The following is a 22,540-nucleotide window of genomic DNA, read 5'->3' as shown; positions in this document are numbered from 1 at the left end:
AATATATTTAAGTTATATTTTTAAGACAGGAAAGAAAGGGATTTCTATACAGTTTTTTTTTGTTGTTTGTTTGTTTGGTTGGTTTTTTTTTTTTTTCAAGGTAGGGGCTCACTCTAGCTCAGGCTGACCTGGAATTCACTTTGCATCCTCAAGGTGGCCTCAAACTCACAGTCATCTTCCTACCTCTGCCTCCAAAGTGCTGGGATTGAGGCATGCAACATCACACCCAGCTCTACATTGAATTTTTAAAGGAGCTTTCTGGAAAACTTGGAATTCAAACGTTTTTCTACATTACACAGTAGAAGTGCAAGATCATTTTAAAAATAATGGTTTAAACCAACCACCTAGAAATGTATATACCTACATAGAAAGAATATATATATCAAAACCAATGCTAATTATTACATTTCATAAATGTATTGACTAAATCACTAGTTTACTGAGAGCTACATGTATGATGGATTCACTAACAAATGTTTTAGCTATAAAGTTATTTTGCCTGAGAACCTCTGACTCTCACATACATACACATAATACCATATGTAGACCTGTCATTCCACATTCAGAGGTTATCTATGTAATATGCTCTTTGTATAACAAAATAAAATGGAATATTTAAATTAATGATAATAGAAACTATAGTGTTATAATTATGCTCATAAGTTAGGAATTTTCTTAATGGGTGTGCCAGGGCCTCCAGCCACTACAAAAGAACTCCAGATGACTGCACCACTGTGCATCCGCTTTCTGTGATACTGGGAAATGAAACACAGATAATTAAGATTTGTAGGCAATTGCCTTGACCATTGAGCATTCTATCTTGTGATACATAATCATTAAAGTTAATTATTTTCTTCTTTAAGTTACATATATTTTAATATTTTAGTCATAATTATATATATCAAAACATCCATTTTTTATCCATTAAAATGAAAATCTATTTAACTTGTTCTAATTAACCACAGCCTTGTTTTCACTAGGGTAACTGTTTTCTTCTTTTTCTGTTTGAAATTGATTGAAAATGTGAGTTATTAGATGCTGATGGGAAGTACTAATATCTTTAACACAAATTGTAATAGAAATAGTATAGATATGAAACAATTAAGAAATATTTTCAAAGCATGAATTTAATAATGAAAATGTCATAATTTGTCTTGTTCACACTGGTACAAGTGCTTTTGGAACACTTCGTATGTTTCCCAAACATGCAGATGTTAAAAATGATCACACATGTCCCCCGTATCTATTGTATACTCTGTGTACTTTGCATTAGTAAAGAGAAATCTAGAATAGCTCATGAAACCTCAATGAAAAAGAAAACAAATGGCACTATGCATCAGTAAGTGGTTATCTCATAATCCCTTTAAACTACAAATCATTCCAGACGAAAAACATCTAATAATGTGCACATGAATATAGGAATGCTTGAGGACTAATTACAAATATAATCTGTTTCCCTTTTCATGTCTCTAGATTTCATTAACAAAGATTTCATTTACACAGACTGGTATCTGAAATCTTGAGCATATGTGAGCACACAGAATATGTATTTTTGTAGATACTGAAGGGCATTGACCACGCAGAAGTTTACAAGCTGATTCTTCTCCTCTCACTGGAGTGATTAAATGCCATTCCACCAATAGGATCCATAGACATTTGATTCTTTTCCCAAATTTACCATTGTCAATTATTTTCACCAACTCAGAATACAAACGAAATCATATAAATTCTTGTGAGATCCACAGAAAATCTGCCTCTGTTTCCACATCTTTACATCTACACCATGTATTTATATCTACATGATATTAAATATATCTTAGAAAACATATAAAGAAAATATAAGTGAAGTAAAAGTGTGTAATTGTAAAAAGAATGAATTCTGAAATTTTTTTGAGGAAACATTAGAAATACTATACTGCTCAAGGTGATCACATCCAAACCTGAGATAAAGTATAAGTAGATTCCTGATACAGTTTTGAAATGTTAAGATTGTCACTGAAAACATCAGGAATTTTTTTAAAAATATTAATTTGTTATTTCAGTTCTATTTTTGTGCTCAGACAGGAAAATGGATATCAGAAAATAGCCACCATCTTGGTTGGCATGGTAGAGAATCACACCACATGAAGCAATGCTGAGTGCTAAATTACTTTGCATGTTTCATTTAATATCTAGGCATTTTTAAGAATGAAACACCCACTTTCAACTAGATTCTATAGACGTGATGTGAGTGACATTAATACTGGCTCACAAGCATGATACAGACTAAGGGGTAAAACATTTTAGTGGAACTGAAAAATTGAGACATTTCTCTCTATATACATGGATTTATCTATGTTACATGTACTGTAACTGGTTATGTCATTATTGCACAACTATGTAAAATGATTTAATTGTAATTTTATAAACAAAAGAGATCAACATGAATATAATGATGTATCATTTGAAAAATTTGTCTTGTAAATTTATATCATTTTATTAAACTTTTTATTTTTATTTATTTTTTATTTTTTTTTTGAGGTAGGGTTTCACTCTTGCTCAGGCTGACCTGTAGTTCAATACGTAGTCTCAGGGTGGCCTTGAACTCACAGTGATCCTCCTGCTTCTGCCTCCTAAATGCTGGGATTAAAGGCCTGTACCACTATGCCTGGCTTAAACTGGTTTTTGAAAGAGTATGATAAAACTCTGATTCTGTTATTTATTTATTTATTTATATTTACCATGGAACAAACTCCTTCTCCTCAAAAGGAGTACAAGTTCCCTTTGATATATTTAAAATTTAAAAGTATAAAGATATAGTTCAAAATACAACTAAGTTAGAGAAATAACAGAAAATTATGAACAGCATCATTGGGTAATCCAATCTATCAGAATATCATTAGGCTCACATAAGATTTTAATGATTGACATGAAAAATTATAACTCAGTTATTTCACAGAATAACAATGCTGATAACCAGTTTTCCAGTCAACCTGAACAAAAATAGACAAAACATGAACAAAATTTACCAACAATGTAGTCACAGCACTTTGCTGAAGATATGGATCAATCTTTTCTGTTTTCTTACAGAAACTGATAACTAACACTATTTTACATATATACATATTTATAAATAATTTATCATTTAAATCTATACATTAAAGGGGGGTGTATAATGTTATTCTTAGTGTTTGAAATGCATACCATATAATGCATTTTCAGTTCCTTGCCTTCAAGTGTAGTTTCTGCTTCAATTGCACATATCCTTAATCAACACAAAAGTGCTATGCTATATTTAATCATGTAAGAAAATAGGATATCTTTTATTTGAATAAATGAAAAAAGTGTACATACAAAAAGAAACTGTTTAGATGGCAATAAAGAAGATGTGTTACTGGAAAGGAATTAGAGAAATGCATTTACAGACCCACATGACAATTTTATTCTGTTAAAGTTTATGGATGACTTTTTTTTGAGGAAAGTTTTAATATCAAGGCTCTGTTCATAGCAAATTCCACTAATAAGATGTATTTGTGACCTTGGTGTTGACTCCATCATGCAAAACACATAGTAGAATCACATGAAACAAGGAGAACGAAAAAAAAAACTGGGCAAAAGAAAAGTAATTCTTGTAGAGGTTTTGCTTGCTTCCATGAGAAGCTCCTTTTATTAATTTTGTGAACAGACCTGTTTTTACACTATACTCAAATACTGTACAAAATTGCAAGAAATGTCACAACTTGACTACTTGTGTTTCTACAAAAACATCATCGAGAAGGTGCATTTATTTTTAAAAGTCAACTAATAACTGCTAATGTATATATCAATCAAAAATATTTTTGCTTTGCATGGGACTTTGAATCTAGTGGTTTATTTTTATTAGCACATTTCAGGGCATAAATTGTATTATCTATTTTAAAAAGAAAAATGATTTTTTTAAACCCATGAATAACAGTAATCATATAAAATTGAAAATTGTGGCTTTTAATTTAGCTATATTTTATGTAGTATGAGTGTGTGAGTGAGAGAGGTGTGTGTGTATTTGTGTGTTTGTGAAATAATCCACAATGTATAGGTTAAGCTTTAAAGTGGTGGTTTAAAAATGTTCAGCTCTTACCAAAACCTCTTCTAGTATACAAAGCAGTTGTAAATTTGAGTCAGTGAAATTGAAAGTTGCAATTTACAAAAGCAGATTTACATTATTTCTTACCCAAAAGAACTGCCTTCATGACAGGAAACTGTGCCAACTCACAACCCTTTCCTTTATAGTTAGTGGCTTCTGAGTCTCTATGAAAAGAAGCCTTAAGGCAGAATTTGCAGTAAACAGGAAGGACAAGAATCATAAAAGTGCTCATGCGGAGTCTGGGACACCTATGGATTCTCACCACTTGGAGTTTTTGGCACAGTTTTCCAATCCATTGTTAATACTGGATGCTCCTTCCCTCCCATCTCCAGCATCAGAAAAATCCAGCCCATCTACTTACTTCAGAACAACGCATACCTGAAACAACTAAACCACATCTACTGTCTTTCTTTCTCTCCACTTTTCTTTCTTTCTTTTTTAATTTAAGGTGTTTCTATTGATTGAAGTAAGTTGTAGGATCTCATTCTTTGCTTTCACATAAACTCTGAAGCTAAAAATATAATGATTGTGGCATTCCAATGGTTATTAAATTTAAGCATAATTAACATCCTGTCAGGGTGACTCATAGTATTTGAGCTTGTCATGCTGAAATATGTACATGGCTGTAGGTACTATTACGCAGCGTTTAAAAGCTGGCTTCATGTGGCTAGATGTTTTCCTTATGTGTGTCAAGTTTCCATCAAACTAGCAGTGATTTTGAGCACGCATAACAGGAGCTGATGGTGAAGGTCGTAGCTTCTGCTTGTTCCGATAATTCCTCTTGAATGAAAATGTTAATTGATCATAATTAGGCAACCACAGATCAACCAAAGGATTTCACAAAGGGCTTTATAGGGTCAATATGCCCATCATTATTAGAACAATAGAAAATAAATCATGTCATTAGAAATTTGCTTCAAACCAGATCCTAGGTGTGGGGTAGGGGGTCTTTTAGAAAAGGCAATGGTTTTGGTTTTTTTTTTGTCTTTTTTTTTTTTTTTTTTTTTTTTTTTTGGCATGGAGTGTTTTCTGCCTGTAGTTCCATGAGTTAGCAAATGCATGTCTCCTTTAGAGGTCTACTGGTAAGCAATGTCACTATATACAGACTGTACATATTGGTTCACAGATTAGCAGTTATTAGTCAGGCTGCACGCACCGAAACAAACCAAGTGTAAGTTTCTATAAATCCCAAAGATATCCAGTGTCTAGAATCAAGGACTGACCCCTAATACAGGCTCCCTATTTAAATAGGTAGCCCAATAAACTAAATTAAACGTACCAAACAAAACGGGGAAAACTATTCTGGACATTCTGTCAATTTTACTAACACTGTTGAAGGTCTTCTTGGCCTCCGCCGGCTTGTTGTCTGGCTTCTTGTTGGGTTCTGGTGTTGTTGCACTTTTGGAGATGGTGGAAAGAACAGGATCTTTGGAAAGATTTGGAGCATAATTGGCCACGGCCACTGCGTAGGCATTGTTTTGTATCATGACGGAGGCTTTCTCTTTTTTCTATAAAAAATACAAGAATTAACAGTGTGGGTTGGGTCTGATACTTAACGTTTTCCAAACCACAGTATATATTCCTAAATTTTTTTTAAAAAATAAACAGTATTTTAACACACATCATTATCCATTAGAAAAGAGGAGCTGGCAAGATAAGTAGTGAGTTCATTTGATCCAGAATCATTAGAGCAAGGAAACCAGAATAAAATCAAAGGTACTATTTTCTCAGAAAACTTTTTTTTTTTTTTGTCTGTTGTTACATGGAAAATAAACAAGGAAAAAAAATACAGATAACACATACATTGCTTTATTCCTGTAAATCATTTAAATATTTACTGAATTAATGAGGGAATGTATATGAAAAATGTAGATTTTTTTCCTAAGAAGTAGAATGATTACCTGTCATAAATGAACTTAATTTTCTCACCAAATAACAGGATTCCTACCTACCTTACAGGGCAGAATCATAGGGCAAGGCTGTACTAAAAGTGTGAGAAATTGTAACTTCAGTATAACTAACTCCAAAACCATAAAGAGAAACTCACCTCAACCCTTGTAGTTTTGTCTACCACATCCTCATTAACTCCCATAAAAACTTGTCTTTGTCACTGTCCCTCTTGTTTGACTAAACAATTCTCCACTGTGCTCTTTTAGCTTGGCTGGCCCTATCCAGTCCATTCACTATAGCCACAGGAGTCTCTTTAAGGAACCAATGAGCTAACTTCATTCCCATGCTTAACTCTCTCCAATACTGTCTCAAGGTGCTTAGAATAAAAGCAGCACTTTTAATGTAACTTGACATCCCTCTGTGTACTGCATACAAGTCCTGGTGAAGTAACTTAAGCTTGCCAAATATTTGCTACTTATTCCCTTGCAGTCATGCCTTTGGATATGATAGTTGCCTACATGAGAATTCTTTCTTTCTTCTTCATTTCTCACATGATCATTCAACTCATTTAAAAAAAAAAAAAAGAAATCTGAGTTTAAATGTCACTTATGCACAAAAAAACAAACTTACCCTTTTCACTTCATCTAGCATTGTATTTGTTCTCCACATGCTCTTTTGGGGCAATTGTACTCACCATGTTATTTTCTCAAAGTGTGCAAGTTCTTTAAGCCCCATGATTATTTAATTGGCATCTTCCTTTCTTATTAGGATTTAGATACTATGAACACCAATTCTATATCTATCTTGTTCATCTTTGTATCCTTAGCACTTATCAAGAAGATCTCCCATAAATATCCCCCATGGGGTAGACATACAGTATATGGCTAAATTAATTAAACATGAAAATATAAATATTATTTTCAGATTCTATTATAAGTATATTCTGAGTTAATGCAAAACATTTTGAGCTACCAATGAATGACTTATCCAAAGAAACATTTTAAAATAATATTTATTTATTTAATTTTATTGATTTATTTGTGATAGAAAGAGACAGAGAGACACAGACACCGAGAATAGGTATACCAGGGCCTCTAGCCACTGCTAATGAGCCCCAGATACATGTGCCACCTTATGCATCTGGTTTACATGGGTCCTGGGGAATCAAATGTGGGTCCTTTGGTTATTCAGGGAACTGCCTTAACCACTAAGGCACCCCTCCAGCCATCAAAGACACTTTTAAAGCCACAGATTACAAGGTAATCTCAACATATTTTGAAAATTCTCAGAATGTTTACATAAAATAAGATGGTAAAGGAGTTCATAGTCTCTGGATGACATTTAAAAACACCTGGATTACCCATCATTCTTTAGTACACTTTTGTCCCTCTCTTGTTTTCCCTGCTTGTAAGACATTCTTCCAGGACTGGCTGGGGTATAAAGGAAGAGGAGACAAGAGGTTACCACATGTAAACTTCTCAAGTATGTAAAACAGCTCTCCATAAAGATGCTATGGTTCCCAGGTTACAACTGAGTATACCCCACTCGTGTATATGTCTGTAGGAATGCTGTAACTAACTTTTATTTTCCTATAGTGCACAAGATGGCGCAGTAAGCTAAAGATGTCACTTTGACAAACCTTGTGCTTGGGAAGGATGTAATTTCCCTCTTAACCACATGCTTCTTCCCTCATATTCCTCATATTTGGGAGTAGAGATTGGTGAGATTTTTTTTAATGACCTAATCCAGACCTTTTGCCTTTGAAATAGCTAGGAAAGAATATCAGTTTACAGTTGTCTGCCTTCCAAACCTCTGCTTGAACGCATGTCATATAAATTTCTAACCACAAAATTGTTTGAAATTTGGGAGCACTTTTTCCTCTAAGATGCTCTTGTTAGGATGATGTCACTATGTACATCATCAAGAAAGATGTGGTCAATCACATTTTCTAATTCATCTTTATCTAAACAACATTTACAATGGCATTAGGCTGCACTTAAAAGCCTTGGTAAATGTCCTTGACTTCTCTCTGCTTCAGCCTTCTATCTGGAATATAAAGAAGATAATGATAGCAAAGTTGTAATGAACTGCTATGGTAAATAAGTGAATTAAATAATATGCTTACCATGTGGAGAGATTCCCATATTCTCCTATTGGGATGGGGTTATAATTGAAATGATCAGAAGCTAGGAAGTATGACTGACATACAAGACATACAAGTATTGCAATAATTTTATTTTGAGGTAGGGCCTCACTCTAGCCCAGGCTGACCTAGAATTCACTATGTATTCGTAGGCTGGCTTTGAACCCAAGGCAATCCTTCTACCTCAGCCTCCTGAATGCTGGGATTAAAGGTGTGCCACCACACTGGATCAATATTATAACTTTTATGTTGAGAAAAGAGGATGTAAATATTGCATGGAAAAAAAGTCAAGTAAGGCTTCATGGAGGTGGAGTTTTAAAAGTAGACCAGGAATTATGGTTTAAGAGCCACAGAACAGGAGGAAATATCCAGAGGCATTGCCTCCCACCCCCAACAGGATTGACTCACTGCTACTTTCACAACTCATAACCCACGACCCTATGGTAAAAATCAGAAATCTCAATGAGCTGGGCCTTCAGTGGAAGAGGGTCAGGGAAAACAGAAATGATGGGGTCAACACATATGAGAGGTCCACACTAAGCTTCTATTTAATTTAAAAAAATAGAATTACGGGCTGGAGAGATGGCTTAGCGGTTAAGCGCTTGCCTGTGAAGCCTAAGGACCCCGGTTTGAGGCTCGGTTCCCCAGGTCCCACGTTAGCCAGATGCACAAGGGGGCGCACGCGTCTGGAGTTCGTTTGCAGAGGCTGGAAGCCCTGGCGCGCCCATTCTCTCTCTCTCCCTCTGTCTTTCTATCTGTGTCTGTCACTCTCAAATAAATAAATAAATAAATAAATAAATAAATAAATAATAAATAAAATTTTAAAAAATAGAATTACACCTTTAGAGAAACATAAACTGTAAACATATTTTCTTTCTGTAGGGGTCTAAAGATAGAAAACCTATGCTAGTTTTTATTAATAACCCTCCTATATCAGAGTGGAATCTGCATAACTTGCTTATGTATACAGAGATAATGCTAAAATATTAAAAGTATAAAACAGCAAATAGTCAATCAAAGCAGGTATCATGACCCATCCAAATGGACAGCAGTGATACATAACAAAAAGAGCACCCTGGCAGGTACTAGTGAAATGTCACACATGCATGCACATGAGTGTTTTGTTGGTTGTTTATATCATGGTAACATACCAGGCTCTTTAAAAAGCTGTTAAACTAATTTCCCATATATGTACTTAGAACTTTCATTGACTTCACTGTAAAAATAAATCCATATTGGGCTGGAGAGATGTTTCAGTGGTCAAGGCACTTGCCTGAAAAGCCAAAGTACCTAGGTTTAATTCTTCAGGAACCATATAAGACTGATGCACAAGGTGGTGCATGTGTCTAGAGTTCTTTGCAGTAGCTGCAGGCCCTGGCACACCTATTCTCTATTTATCTGACTCTTCTCTCTTTAATTGTTTTTCTCTTGCTCAAATAAAAATAAAATATTTTAAATGCATTTTGTTTTTCTTTATTTATTGAAAATATGGCTTCAATAATTTAAAATAAATATGCATTACAGAGGAGGTTAAACATTAAACAAGGTAATGACCTTGACCTCAAAAATATCCTCTTGGAACTTAAAATATTGCCATTTTCAGAATCAGTCATAAAGGGAAGTGTAAGAGCTATATCCTATTTTCTTCAGAACCTAATGTTGGCACCTGTAACTTCTTATGAGTCACTAAATAAAAGGCAGAGTGCCCTCCACATGGTGGGGCATCTCCTCAAAACTTTGTCACAGTACAATAATGCTTTCCTGGCTCAGAATCTTACAAAATTGTGTAACCACCACAAATCTTAGGTTAAAAAACTGTTCCTTTATTAAAAATTAAATGTGTATACAGAATAATTCTGAGATTTTATAGAGTACAAAGATGAATTCCTCATAATGTAGCCATCATTGTTCTTCATGCATCAATTTGCTAGTGGTAATAATACCCAAGGGCATTCTTCTTTTAAATCACTACCAGATGATATCACCTGATTCTGCCCAGCATTGGCTACTAATAAAGAGTACGATATTAGAGAAATTTTGTCATGAGGTTATCCTTGATTATCAGGCAAGCCTTGATTATGCCAAACCACCAACACAATTCTCATGACACTGATCTTCCCAAATAATTTTATTTGATTTAGAGGTTAACCTTGATATTCACACAAGCTCTTGGCCAAAAAGCATGCAATGAAACTCAATGTATTGGGTTAATTATTTGAATGTATATGCATTCCCTCGAAGATATCTTAGATGACTCTTTATAATTTCACTTCTTTGAGACCCAGAAAAGTTGCAATAGGCCTTACGAGCCAATTCCCTTTAGTTCTACTGAAACTGATGCTGTATTTCTGTTTTAAGGCACTCACATAGGCAACTTACTTTCACTTGCTCAGCTTTAGCAAGAAAAATACAGGTGCAGTCTGGATTTCTGAAGTGAACATTTTCTAAAGTAACATTAAAAGTTATGAATGGATGGGCTGGAGAGATGGCTTAGCGGTTAAGCGCTTGCCTGTGAAGCCTAAGAACCCCGGTTCGAGGCTCGGTTCCCCAGGTCCCACGTTAGCCAGATGCACAAGGGGGCGCACGCGTCTGGAGTTCGTTTGCAGAGGCTGGAAGCCCTGGCGCGCCCATTCTCTCTCTCTCCCTATATCTGTCTTTCTCTCTGTGTCTGTCGCTCTCAAATAAATAAATAAATTTAAAAAAAAAAAAGTTATGAATAGATTCAGAAAGTGACATCAACATTACAGGACTATATTCCACTAACTGTATGAAATCCATGGTACCTACACACAAATGAATGACAAAATATCCTCTCCCCATAATAGTGAACCACAATGCTTACTTTAACACCTACATGTCCCTCAGGTAATTAAACCAGTACCTATCTTTAAGGCAACTCAGCTTAAATACTCTTTCACCTCCTGCAAAAATCTATTTATTCACCTGTAGCACCTGCCCTCTGAACAGTGCCAAGATTCAGTAAGGAACCTGTGATGAACCTCACATTCTTACTGAAGTCAGATGTACTTGACCTTTCACCATTTACCATTGTTATGTTCACTGCTGAGTCACACATAATACATATCACTTTCTACTGATTGTACTAATAGCCCCTCCCATGTTTTCTACAACAGAGTGGGACTAGACTCTATAACAGCAATAGCACATGCCTGTATATTTTCCTCTCACTTCATTGTGAACTTCTTCAAGGAACAGACTGTGTCCTGCAGAGGGCCTAGCACAGCTCTTGACATAAAGAAAGGTCATAAAATTTTCAAAATGATAGAAAGATCCTAAAATAAAACATGGCTAAAATTAATAAAAATAACATGAGAGAATATATTTTACAGTATAGAATAAGTACTTTCTTGATTTTATTGGGACAGAATTAAATAGCATATTCCACCATTCTAGTCTGTACTTTTGCTAAAATCCACAGTCTCATTCTGTAGAGATGTGGAAGAAAAGGAATTAATCAAACACGCTCAGCCTTAAATCAATGCCATGGAAGCTGGTTTACTTGTCACTGAGACAAGTAAAAGTAATGTAGGAGCAGGGATGGCTGTAAATGATCTAAGATTTGGAGTATTCTGAATTTATTGCATTATTAAAGACTGTGAACATACATTTAAAATGTCAAGTCTGGAAGACTCCTAATTACAGAAGTCAAAATATCATTGGGCCAAACCATACATAGCTTGCTTTAAATGGTGAACAAAATATTATGTTAGCAAAATAGGGACATCTCATCTTAAATAAATGAAAATAACAATTACAGCCTTTCAGAAACTGGCCCATACAGTAAAGATTTGAGGATTTCATATCAAATACTGTAACATGACTTGGAGAAAAACTCAGGTGTGCAAACCAAATTTATGCTCTTTCTATCTTACCATGTTGCCTTTTTACAGTTATTGCAAGTGCTGGGAAGCCCAGTACCTATAAAACAGCAACATGATTTCTGGCCAGATAATGGTACAATTAACTGACTTGCCATCCTGACTGAGAAAAATGATACTTACAGAACAGGGTTTGAAGGTTAAACAGTCCATCCACTTCTCTAAGTACTCTAAAGTCTTGGCTTGGATTAAAGTGGACCATGAGAAAGCTATATACTTGGACCATATTAGTTTAGCTCCTTGAGGAATAGCCTTCACTGTGTGGTATGTTAGTATTATGCCTTCAGCTTTTATTGAAGGGGACTACAAGAAACATCAATATGAAATTCATCACTGCATTTGTTGCAAATAAACTTGATATCACTTGCTATAGTTCCCAGCCTACCCTCTGATAAAAGCAATTTCAGTATAAGATAAAGCTTCCCTTAGAGAAAATATATTTTTCCATGTTTGTAATTAAAGAAAAATAGCTCCCTCAACCCCATATGCTACTTTTGTCAGAAAAAAAGTTTTTAACTTAAGTTCAATGACTATAACTGTGGAAATATAGCCAGAATGCTGGCCAAAAGGACATATTTGAGACTATAAGGTTTTTGTCTGTTTGTTCTTTGTTCCAGATTTTCTAGTTTGGTTTTATTTAATATAATTTAAGTGAATACATTCCTTGTTAAATGACTTCTGAAACAGACATGATATTGAAATGCAAATAAATAAATAAATACACTTGAAATATGTGATGGTTTCAATGAATTAAATAGTGACTAACAAAACAATGACCTATTCCATAAATTGGGATACTTTGCTGTTCTGTCTGTGTGTTAAGTAATTTATTAACAAAAAATATTTTATGAGGGCTGGAGGGATGGCTTATCAGTTAAGGCATTTGCCTGCAAAGCCAAAGGACCCAAGTTCAATTTCCCAGGACCCATGTTAGCCATATGCACAAGGGGGCGTACGCATCTAGAGTTCCTTTGCAGTAGCTGGAGGTCCTGGCACCCCCATCCTCTCTGCCTCTCTCTCCCTCTTTCTCTGTCAAATAAATAAAAAATTAAAATAAAATATTTTAAAAATATATTTTATGAATATCTTAGCCACTTTAGACTTACTATTCAGAAATAGAAATGAAAATAATCTCAGGACAACAAAGCTACTGACTTTCTATAACTTAACTAAAACAAGCTATGGGCCAGATGCTGTTCACAGGCACAGTAGACACAATGACTGGTAATATGAAATATTTTTTATCAGATTTTGAAACCTACTGGTAAAATCAGATTTAATGATGAGACAATTTGATAAATAAGACACATAAAATTTATGTCAAATTCTATGGAAACACGGATAAGTATGGGTCAGTTATGCTAGTTTTCAAAAGCTGAAGTTTCATGAGATAAAGTTTAGGCAACATGTAGAAGTTTTAAGTTAAGGAAGGAAAGATGATATCATTACAAGAAGTACTATGTCATCAACTATTACAGAGGCATATTATTTGTGGGAAAATTATTATGATTCATAAATATTAGAGGAAAAATATGAGCATAGACATTGGATATCTTCTATCTTGGATTCAATATATTACATGTGTTGGAAGTAACCAAGTAATTTTAGTTATCCTATATAAGTTAGAGATATTCTCAGTTATGTAGAAACAAAGCACATAATATGTATTAAGAAATCTTTCTTTTCATGCATCATGCATATGAAAACCTTCTATATATTTGGAGCTTGTTATCATAACTGGAAAAAATGATCTGCTTCATATTTCAGGATGACTGCAGTTATGGAGTGGATTAAAGGAAAACATAATTAGAGATGAGAAGCAGAAACAAGCCGGCAGCTGGAGACATGGAAGCCTTGCATGAAAGATCATAGGCGAGATATGATGTTAAAATGTAGAAAAACAATTACAACTGGCTGCAATGTGAGCTTATCACCTACCCTGAGGAATTAATTGCTGAGGCATAGGGAACATGTAAAATTAAAGTTGCATTTTGCTATCTAGCTGTTATATCCTTAATCCTGTCACTTCCAAGACATGCAGAGCTGACAATGTTAAAGTGAGGTGAACATAATAAGGGGACAAAGTGGATATGATCCTAGAAATTAAAAGACATATGTGGGTTGCAGTTATAAATACTGATCCTGGACAGTAATGTAAGGGAAATTGATGCATGTTTTGATTTAGTAATTCCTCAATAATTCACGGAATTAATGCTGAATATAGATAGATAAATAGATAGGTAGATATAGATATAGATAGAGAGAGCACTGTGGAACCTGCTAGATGTAAATGATTTACTAAAGCAAACGATATCATTACCCTGATTGGTAGAATTTAAGGGCAAATATTCAATTAATACATTTGATAAGAAGTTTTATGCAAAACTAAGAATGTATATACATACATATATGAGGAGAAGTGACCTGAATTTTTGTCAAAAACTGATACTTGTGCTCATAATGAGCAGGTTAATATGGATGGAGACAATAATTTGGTTCATAGTGAGTTCAATGTTGTAGATATTCCTGTAACTATTGCCATTAGAGCCTTGAAATGGAGAACCACACTCTAAATAGCAAGAAAGAAGCAAACAAAAGCATACAAAAAAAAAAAAAAAGCTGAAACAACTACTTTGGGGATGAAAGGATCATCTGCTAGAGAAGCTGGCTCCACTCTGACCTCTGACAATAATCTCAGACATAGAATGAATTGTGACAGCTTCCAAGGTTTGAGGGAAAGATGCAGAAATTATAAGGCTTTCCTTAGTGGGAAAAACACAAACAAAGGAACAAACCAAAAATGGAAACATTTGCCTAATGTAAGTTCCTGGAGCAATAGAAAATGGCAGAGAGGTTCAATGAGAATCCCCTGAAAAAGTGGCAAATAATATTCAGTCTTAAAATAGGTGGCCTTCAGATGTGAGACTGAAAAGAGAAAGAATTTCAGATTACACTAGACTAAAATGTGAACTGCCAGGGGAAAATGATGGAAGAAGTAATTCTTTTAAAATGTATGACTGAAGAAAGGCAACTAGAATCTAGGAAACAGAGATGTAGGATCAGGACAGAGTCCGGTTTGGTTTCCAATGGTAAATGAATTCAGCATCTTTTTAAGCAACAAGCCAACAAGATACTTAAAATAAATAAATCAGGAAAATAACATCAGATGGTGTAAGTTTGAAAAAGAAACACAAGGAAAGGTATCAAGAGTTTCACTGGCAGAATGTGTTTTAGGTTAGAGAAACATCACTAGTGAAAGAACATTCCAGATAAACTAGGGGTTGTTGGGGCTCAAGATATGCTTAGTGGTAAGGCGCTTGCTTCCAGAGCCTGACGACTCCAGGTTCAATTCCCTAGTACCCACGTAACCCAGATGCACAAAGTGGTGCATGCCTCTGGAATTTGTCTGCAGTGGCTAGAGGCACTGATGTGCCCATTGTGCACTCGCTCTCTCTCTCATTCCTTGCAATTAAATAAAAAAAATGCCTGGGATTTCATAAATAGATAATTTACATAAAGACACTTATTGAACTTTACAGTTAGATTATTTGATCCTGTACTCTACAATTACTTTTATTTTCAGTTGAAGTGTAGAAAAAAAAAGACATAAATATGGCAGGACAAATCTCAATGACAATTATCGCCTAACCTGGAAAACTGTATATCAACAAAATTTTGTATGAGCACTTTTAACATGAAACATTTATGTTATCATTCTTGACATAGTTACAAAGGGAATACTAATATTTTACCTTAAAATATTACTATGAAAATACATGCATAAACAGAATTGCTAAAAAGAAGTAATATTATACAGACAAAATAAAAGGCAGTAATGGGAAATTAAAATATGAATCAACAATAAATGTAATGGGGATGCTGAAATGTCCTAAAGCTAAGCATAGAAAATTGGTCACGTTGCTTTTAATATTTAATCATGATTTCTATCTGTAGGAAAAGCACAGCTTATAAAAATGACATAAGCTGAAACTCTGTAGTCCTCAGTTTATGGAATTAAGAAAATAAAGAGTTTTAGATGAAGCTAAACTGAAGCATGCTTACAGAAATTAAATATACATATTCTCAAATAATTGAAGAAAACAAATATCAATAAAGATGTTGTTCTAAAAATCAGTGAAAAACATGCCAATATAGTGTTCAAATAAATTTTACAAATCTCAGTTTCTACTAATCCTTAAATATTTTAAACCTCATTATAATATACCCAAAGACTCATACTAAGGCAAGTGGCCTTTTATAAAATCAGAAAAAAAAAGTAGTTATTCTCTCAATAAATTTCCAACAGATTCAATACTTGGGCACATAAATAATATGTGTCCATAAACTTAAATAAGTTAGTCAAGTTTCCCAAGTTAGCTCACATGAGCAATATTTAATTCTCAGATATCCTGGCACCTACATATTTATCCCCTACCTTATGGGAAAGATAAACATGCTACCTGCGTTTCTCAACCAAGGTACGCATGGATGGGTGGATAGGACTCCACTCATTGACAGTTCTAGGAATTTTCTAGCAGCGGTGAATATCCACTATGTCTATACAAGTTCAGTTATGTAGTGTAGTAGTTTAAGGTTATGATCTGACTGTTCAAACCAACCTGGTTTAAACTATAGTTACTAACTAGTCATGTGATCAATGGCAACTAAATGGTTTTGCTACACTTGAAATGTTTCCCTAGGGAGAAAATGAGAATCAAGAGATCCTATTTATACAAATGTTGTCAAGAGGAGAGAGGTAGGTGCATGTTTAAAACTTAAGTGTCTGGCACACAAAGCTGCAAGATGCGGGGACACCACTTCTATAAGCACCTCTAAAGGATTTCAGGCAAGAAAATGCTTTTACAAATTAATATCTATATGTTCTCATTTACATGTGAAATTTCTTAATGTCAAAATTTAAGGTATGTGTCTACTGTGAGCTGAGGGTGAAAAGGAACTCCTTTAATTAAGATGAGAAGGGGGATCCCACTTACCTTGTCATTTACTACACTCTTCCCATCCCAAGCCCATCCTCTCTTGGTGAAGTAATTAACAGTCGCGAACTCAATTAGGGCAGAGAACACGAACGCATAGCAAACAGCGATGAACCAGTCCATGGCTGTGGCATAAGCCACCTTGGGGAGAGAATTCCGAGCACTGATGCTTAGGGTGGTCATGGTTAGAACTGTTGTTACACCTGAAAAAGAAAAGACAGAAACCAGCTATGTCAATAGACACTAGCAAAACATTATCAGAACTAATCAGCTTCTTTTTAGCTTTCCGCCAAATTTACTTTCACTTCCATTCTTACCCAGTACAAAAATGTTAGAAAATATTGAAAAGTTATCTTAGACAATTATTATATTTCTTGAAGTAATGACTCTGAAAGTGTCTTCACTGGTTCATTTTCGTTGTATATTAATGATGTCTTAATCTTTCTAAGTACAGTTGAGGTTAAAAGGTTGATGTTACTTAAGAATTATGTATGAGAAAAAGAGATGCTATAAATTGACCCACTGCTAATGAACATTAATTTTAAAAGTCTTCTGTATGCTTCATGTTAAATGTCCATGTATTTGAATCATACTAAGAAACAGACTAACCATCAAAACCAATGATCACACTGGATCCATGATTAAGAAAACCTCCCAAGTGCTGGAGAGATGGCTTAGTGTTTAAGGTACTTGCCTGTGAAACCTAAGGACCAAGCTTCAGTTCCCCAGTGCCCAAGTAAGCCAGGTCCACAAGGCAGTGCATGTGTCTGGAGTTCCTTTGCAGTGGCTGGAGGCCCTGCCATGCTCTCTCTCTCTCTCTCTCTCTCCTTCTTTTTCTCCCTCTCCCTCTCTCTCATGAATAAATAAATAGACAAAAAAAAAAATTCATCAAAGTATGGCAATGTGAGCATGACCTCAATGCTGAGTTGCTTGGAATCGTGAGAAAATCATTTCCCTGACATCTTTCAGAGCATGCCAGGAACACAATGGCTGGAGAAATTGCACGAATGACAAAGAACTTGCTTCCAAGCATGAGTATAGAACCCAAGATGCCAGTCAGGTGAGCACCGGCTGTCACCCAGGCTTCCGTCTTCAAAGGAAAGCCCACTAGATAGACTACCTGCATTGATGTGATCTGAGCTCAACTGAGAGACCCCGTCTCAACAAGTAAGGGAAAAGGTGACTAAGGAAGCATGGAGAACACAAGGTGAAAGGTGTCACGGCTTCTTGCGCCATAAATCCAGAGAGCTACTGACGCTAGGCAATGAGTGGTAGGGTCAGGTTTCCTCAAGGAGTCACTGAGATTCCATTGCATGGGGCTGTAAAGATGAAATTCAGGTTGTAATAAAGACCCCAGGATGTTGGAGATGCCAGGAAAATAGGACATCTACAAAGAAAAACTGAAAGCTCGGAAAGGCAGAAAGAGACTACGTGTATTACTCAATCCTCTTGGGGTTTAGATGATTTTTTTTTACGCTGAGCTCCCGGAGACCAGATTTAAGAGTCCCAGGATTTGATGTTCGACCTGATGGGTTTTGGTCTTTTTGTTTTTATTTTTTCATTCTTTCCTTTTCATGCCCCTTTCCTTCCATTTAGAATGGCTGCGCTTATTTTGTGGCTTTACATGTTGTGAGTACCTACCTTTGTGTTTTGATCTTACAGGGCTCAGCTAAGCAACTGCCTTAAGAAGCGCTTTGCATTTCTTTCTCAATTTTGTGGGCTTAGCCCCTTTGGGTGCTCCTCTGGGCCCACCTGCCAATCATGTCCCTCCATACACTCCTGGCTCCCTATGATGAGGTTCATTCTAATTGGATGTCTGATTGACACAAAGGTACCTGAAACACTTCTACAACTCTTCGCTTCCCTTCCCCACAACCTCTTTCCAGAGAGACACCTTTTATTTTTTTTTTTCTATGTGAAGGAAACCTTCCTGTTCTCCTCCCCACCTTCCCAAGAATGCTTGTAAGGGAGAGGATGTTTTTGGATTGGGAGCCTTCCTGCATTGCTTTCTCTCTTATTTCAATGCTCCTTAAAATAAATCTTGTAGTCTACCCTTAAAATAGAAAAAAAAAAAAAAAAACTGCTGTGAGTCTCAGATAATACTTTGGATTTTTGAGGTATATGGGGCTTGTGACTGGGGACTTCTGAAGTTGAAGTTAGCGTCGTCAGATGGCCATAAAGTCTATCGGGGTCAGGGAAAAAATAGTGTTGTTTGAATGCAAAATGAAACTCTGCTGATAGTGAATTGAGTCTGCAGATTATTGGGGCAGCCCTGCTATCATAAACATTCTGCCGTCTGCTCTTAAAGGTAGGGCATAGTTATTATGAGTATTCTGACTTATAATGTCAGTAGCAATATTTCCAGTTAATTTTTATTATTTTAAGTATCTGAGCCTTCTGTATTTTATCCTTGATTTTTTTTCCAGCTTAAAATATAGTAATATTTGTTGATTTAAAAAAAAAAAACAATGTGGCTTTCTAGTGACTTTTCTGCTCTTCTCTATTTTCTGCCCCTTTTATATTTTTAATTATTATTATTTTTCTCCTTCATGCTTTGAGTTCGGATTGTGCTTATTTTTAAATTTATTAAACAGAATTTTTAGGTTATTCATTTGCTATACTTTTCCCCAATGCTGTTTTCAACTTATCTGTGACTCTGAATCTTAACCAACTTCTTATAATTAGATGAAATTTTTATTATGCACATTCTGTCAATATATTATGTAGTTGATGAATTTAATCACTTACATATACTGTAATATCAGATAAGGATTTATTTAGGCCATTTGTTAAATTTATTAGCCAGACATGGTGGCACATGCCTTTAATCCCAGAACTCCGGAAACAGAGGTAGGAGGATAGCTCTGAGTTCAAGGCCACCCTGAGACAACATAGTGAATTCCAGATCAGCCTGACCTAGACTGAGACCCTACCTCAAAAAAAAAAAAAAAAAAAAAAAAAAAAAAAAAACAGGGCTAGAGAGATGGCTTAGTAGTTAAGTGCTTGCCTGTGAAGCCTAAGGACCCTGGTTCAAGGCTCCATTTCCCAGTACCCACGTAAACCAGATGCACAAGGTGGCACATGTGTCTGCAAAGGCTGGAATCCCTGCTGTGCCCATTCTCTCCCTCTCTCTCCCTCTTTCTCTATCACTCAGAAATAAATAAAATAAATCTTAAAACAAACTATATATATATATATAGTTTCTTGCGCCATAAATCCAGAGAGCTACTGATGCTAGGCAATGAGTGGTAGGGTCAGGTTTTCTCAAGGAGGAATATATATATATATATATATATATATATATATATATATATATATGTATATATATATATGTATATATGTATATATGTATATATATATATATAATTTTACTTTGTTACTAAATATTAGTAGTCATATGATAGCAAGAGAATATGGAGTAAAATAAAATAAAATTCATATATCTTTTTTTAAAATTAAACTTTAAAATAAACTAAATTCTGTTTCAAAGTCTATATTTGTAGTTTAATGTATACTCAGATCTTTCCCATATCTTCCTTTCTTTCTTTTGGAAAGGGTTCGGAAGTTTGACAGAAACATCCTAACTTTGTAAGTGCCTTCTTCCTTCCCTCCCTCCATCACTCTAGTCTTTCACTAAGAGGATATGGTTTTCATGTGCCAGGTTTTTCTGTTTAACATATTATAAGGGTTTCATTGTAACTAGAAATAGCTGAGAGCATTAAAGTGGTCACACACACTCTTCTAGAAAGATTATGAACTGCCCAGCACTTTCCAACAGTGGCATCTTGCTAACCCTCACAGGGCACTCTACAAACAAATGCTTCCTTTGGACTGCTTCTTCTCCCTTCCCCTTGTGTTCCTCTCCAAGTTACTTCTTTTCAACAAAGCTTGTCCTTTCTTCCAAAAAGATAAGTGCCTTACAGTGCACTAAGCACTAAAAGTCTGTGCATATATATGAAATATATGGAATTACTTTTCTGACACAGAGCATATCTAACCTACATCTTTTTTATATCCTCGTTTCCCTTTATGTAACTCCTTATTTCATAGTATTATATGTCATGATCCTTACAAGGTTAAATGTTATGTCATTCCTAATATCTAAGCAAGTGCCCTGAGCATTGGGCGAAAGTGCACTGCAGAAAAAATAAGGCAAATCAGTAGGTGTGGTTTCACCCCAGAGATGGGCCCCATGGGCATAGCTGCCAGACACCTATGTTGTAATCTTATGACCCTGTGGAACTTCACAGCCTTATTTTTTAACCAGCTTCATCCTCCTTGTAGTGGTAATGAAAATAGTGCTCTCTAATAGTGCTGCTATTGAGACCGAATAAGTTAATAACATATAAAGCTGCATCAATCTCACAAAGATAGTGCATGTGAAGAAAGGACACACTGATAGAAAAATCAGGATATTTAAATATTAAAACCACAGAAATATGAATTCTCCTTATCAAAGTCTTGTGTTTGTGATTGGGGTGTGGGGTATAAGTTAGGTAAAAAGAGTCTTGAAAAATAGACACTAAAACTGCAACAGAAGAAATGTAAAATTGTTTGATACCACCTGCTGGTTACTGCTAGAAATGGCAGAAACAAAAGATTCTGATAACAAAAAATGTTTTTCTGGTGTTTTCCTCTTTTTATCAAAACAAGAAACAAAGCAATATTCATTTTCTCCAAAATAAATCAGTGTTTACAAGTGTATTTCCCTGCCAAAGGCTGTACTTCACCTCATAATATCTTACAACTAGATAATAGGAAATATTGAAATGTCTCTGTGTTAAGGAAAATGGGCATAAAGAAATTAATGCATGCACATTAATTTAAACTTCACTAGAACATAAAAATTTAAAAATAAAATGTTTAAATAGATATTCGCAGAGCTCAGTTGCAGCACTATTACAAGAATGACAAAGTGTTCCTTTGGCTTACCTGCATATGTCATAGACTTATTATATCCAAACCTCAAATCCCTCACACCAAACCCTTTGCATCCTGAAGTCCTGCTGTCAGTTTAAATCACTGTATTCTACAAGATGCCAGCCTTATACTTCAGACTGAAGTGCAGAGATGTAACTATTTGGTCATTTGGGGCAAGTGCACATGATTTTTGCTATAACTGCAATCTTTCTGTCACTCATTCACCTCATTTATTTTGATGTCACTCATGTTCTTTCACTTACTAAATTATTATCTGCTTCCTACATTGATAGGCATTGTAAACATGTTAATTAACAATTACAAAGACTCCTGTACTATAGAGTGGGCACTGCTATGCGAAATTATTAAGTTTTATACTCTGACTTTTTCCTAAAGTCACCTATGACCTGGTACTATGGATTTTTCTAACATATTTTACTGAGTTCAGATTGTATTCTGGGTTACAAAATAGTATACCGTAATAAGCAGTCAGGAATAGTGACTATTTGTCTTATCAGAGTATTAAAAGGTGTCCAGTGGAAAGTAAAACCTGGTTTGAAGAGTATTTGAGTGAATTAATAAATATTTATTG

At 35.1% G+C, this 22,540-nt stretch overlaps 1 protein-coding gene across 7 annotated transcripts in view; it reads right to left on the bottom strand.

The window, feature by feature from the left end:
* Positions 1-1,109: 1,109 nt before the first annotated feature.
* Positions 1,110-22,540, bottom strand: part of Gabra2 (gamma-aminobutyric acid type A receptor subunit alpha2) — a 136,023-nt gene continuing 114,592 nt past the window's right edge. For 6 of the 7 annotated variants that reach the window (XM_045130088.1, XM_045130091.1, XM_045130090.1 and 3 more), the window contains 2 exons: positions 17,029-17,231; positions 1,110-5,610 (listed from right to left, as the gene is read on the bottom strand). In XM_045130088.1, coding sequence (XP_044986023.1) covers positions 5,314-5,610; positions 17,029-17,231 — 500 coding nt within the window. In that variant the 3' untranslated portion in view covers positions 1,110-5,313. Of the gene's footprint in view, positions 5,611-12,157; positions 12,338-17,028; positions 17,232-22,540 lie in introns of all 7 variants that reach the window. The other variant, XM_045130092.1, reaches the window with a different exon arrangement.

The sequence above is a fragment of the Jaculus jaculus genome, chromosome 11, assembly GCF_020740685.1.
Source record: "Jaculus jaculus isolate mJacJac1 chromosome 11, mJacJac1.mat.Y.cur, whole genome shotgun sequence".
NCBI classification, from domain to species: Eukaryota; Metazoa; Chordata; class Mammalia; order Rodentia; family Dipodidae; genus Jaculus; species Jaculus jaculus.
This window is presented reverse-complemented; position numbering and strand designations above follow the sequence as displayed.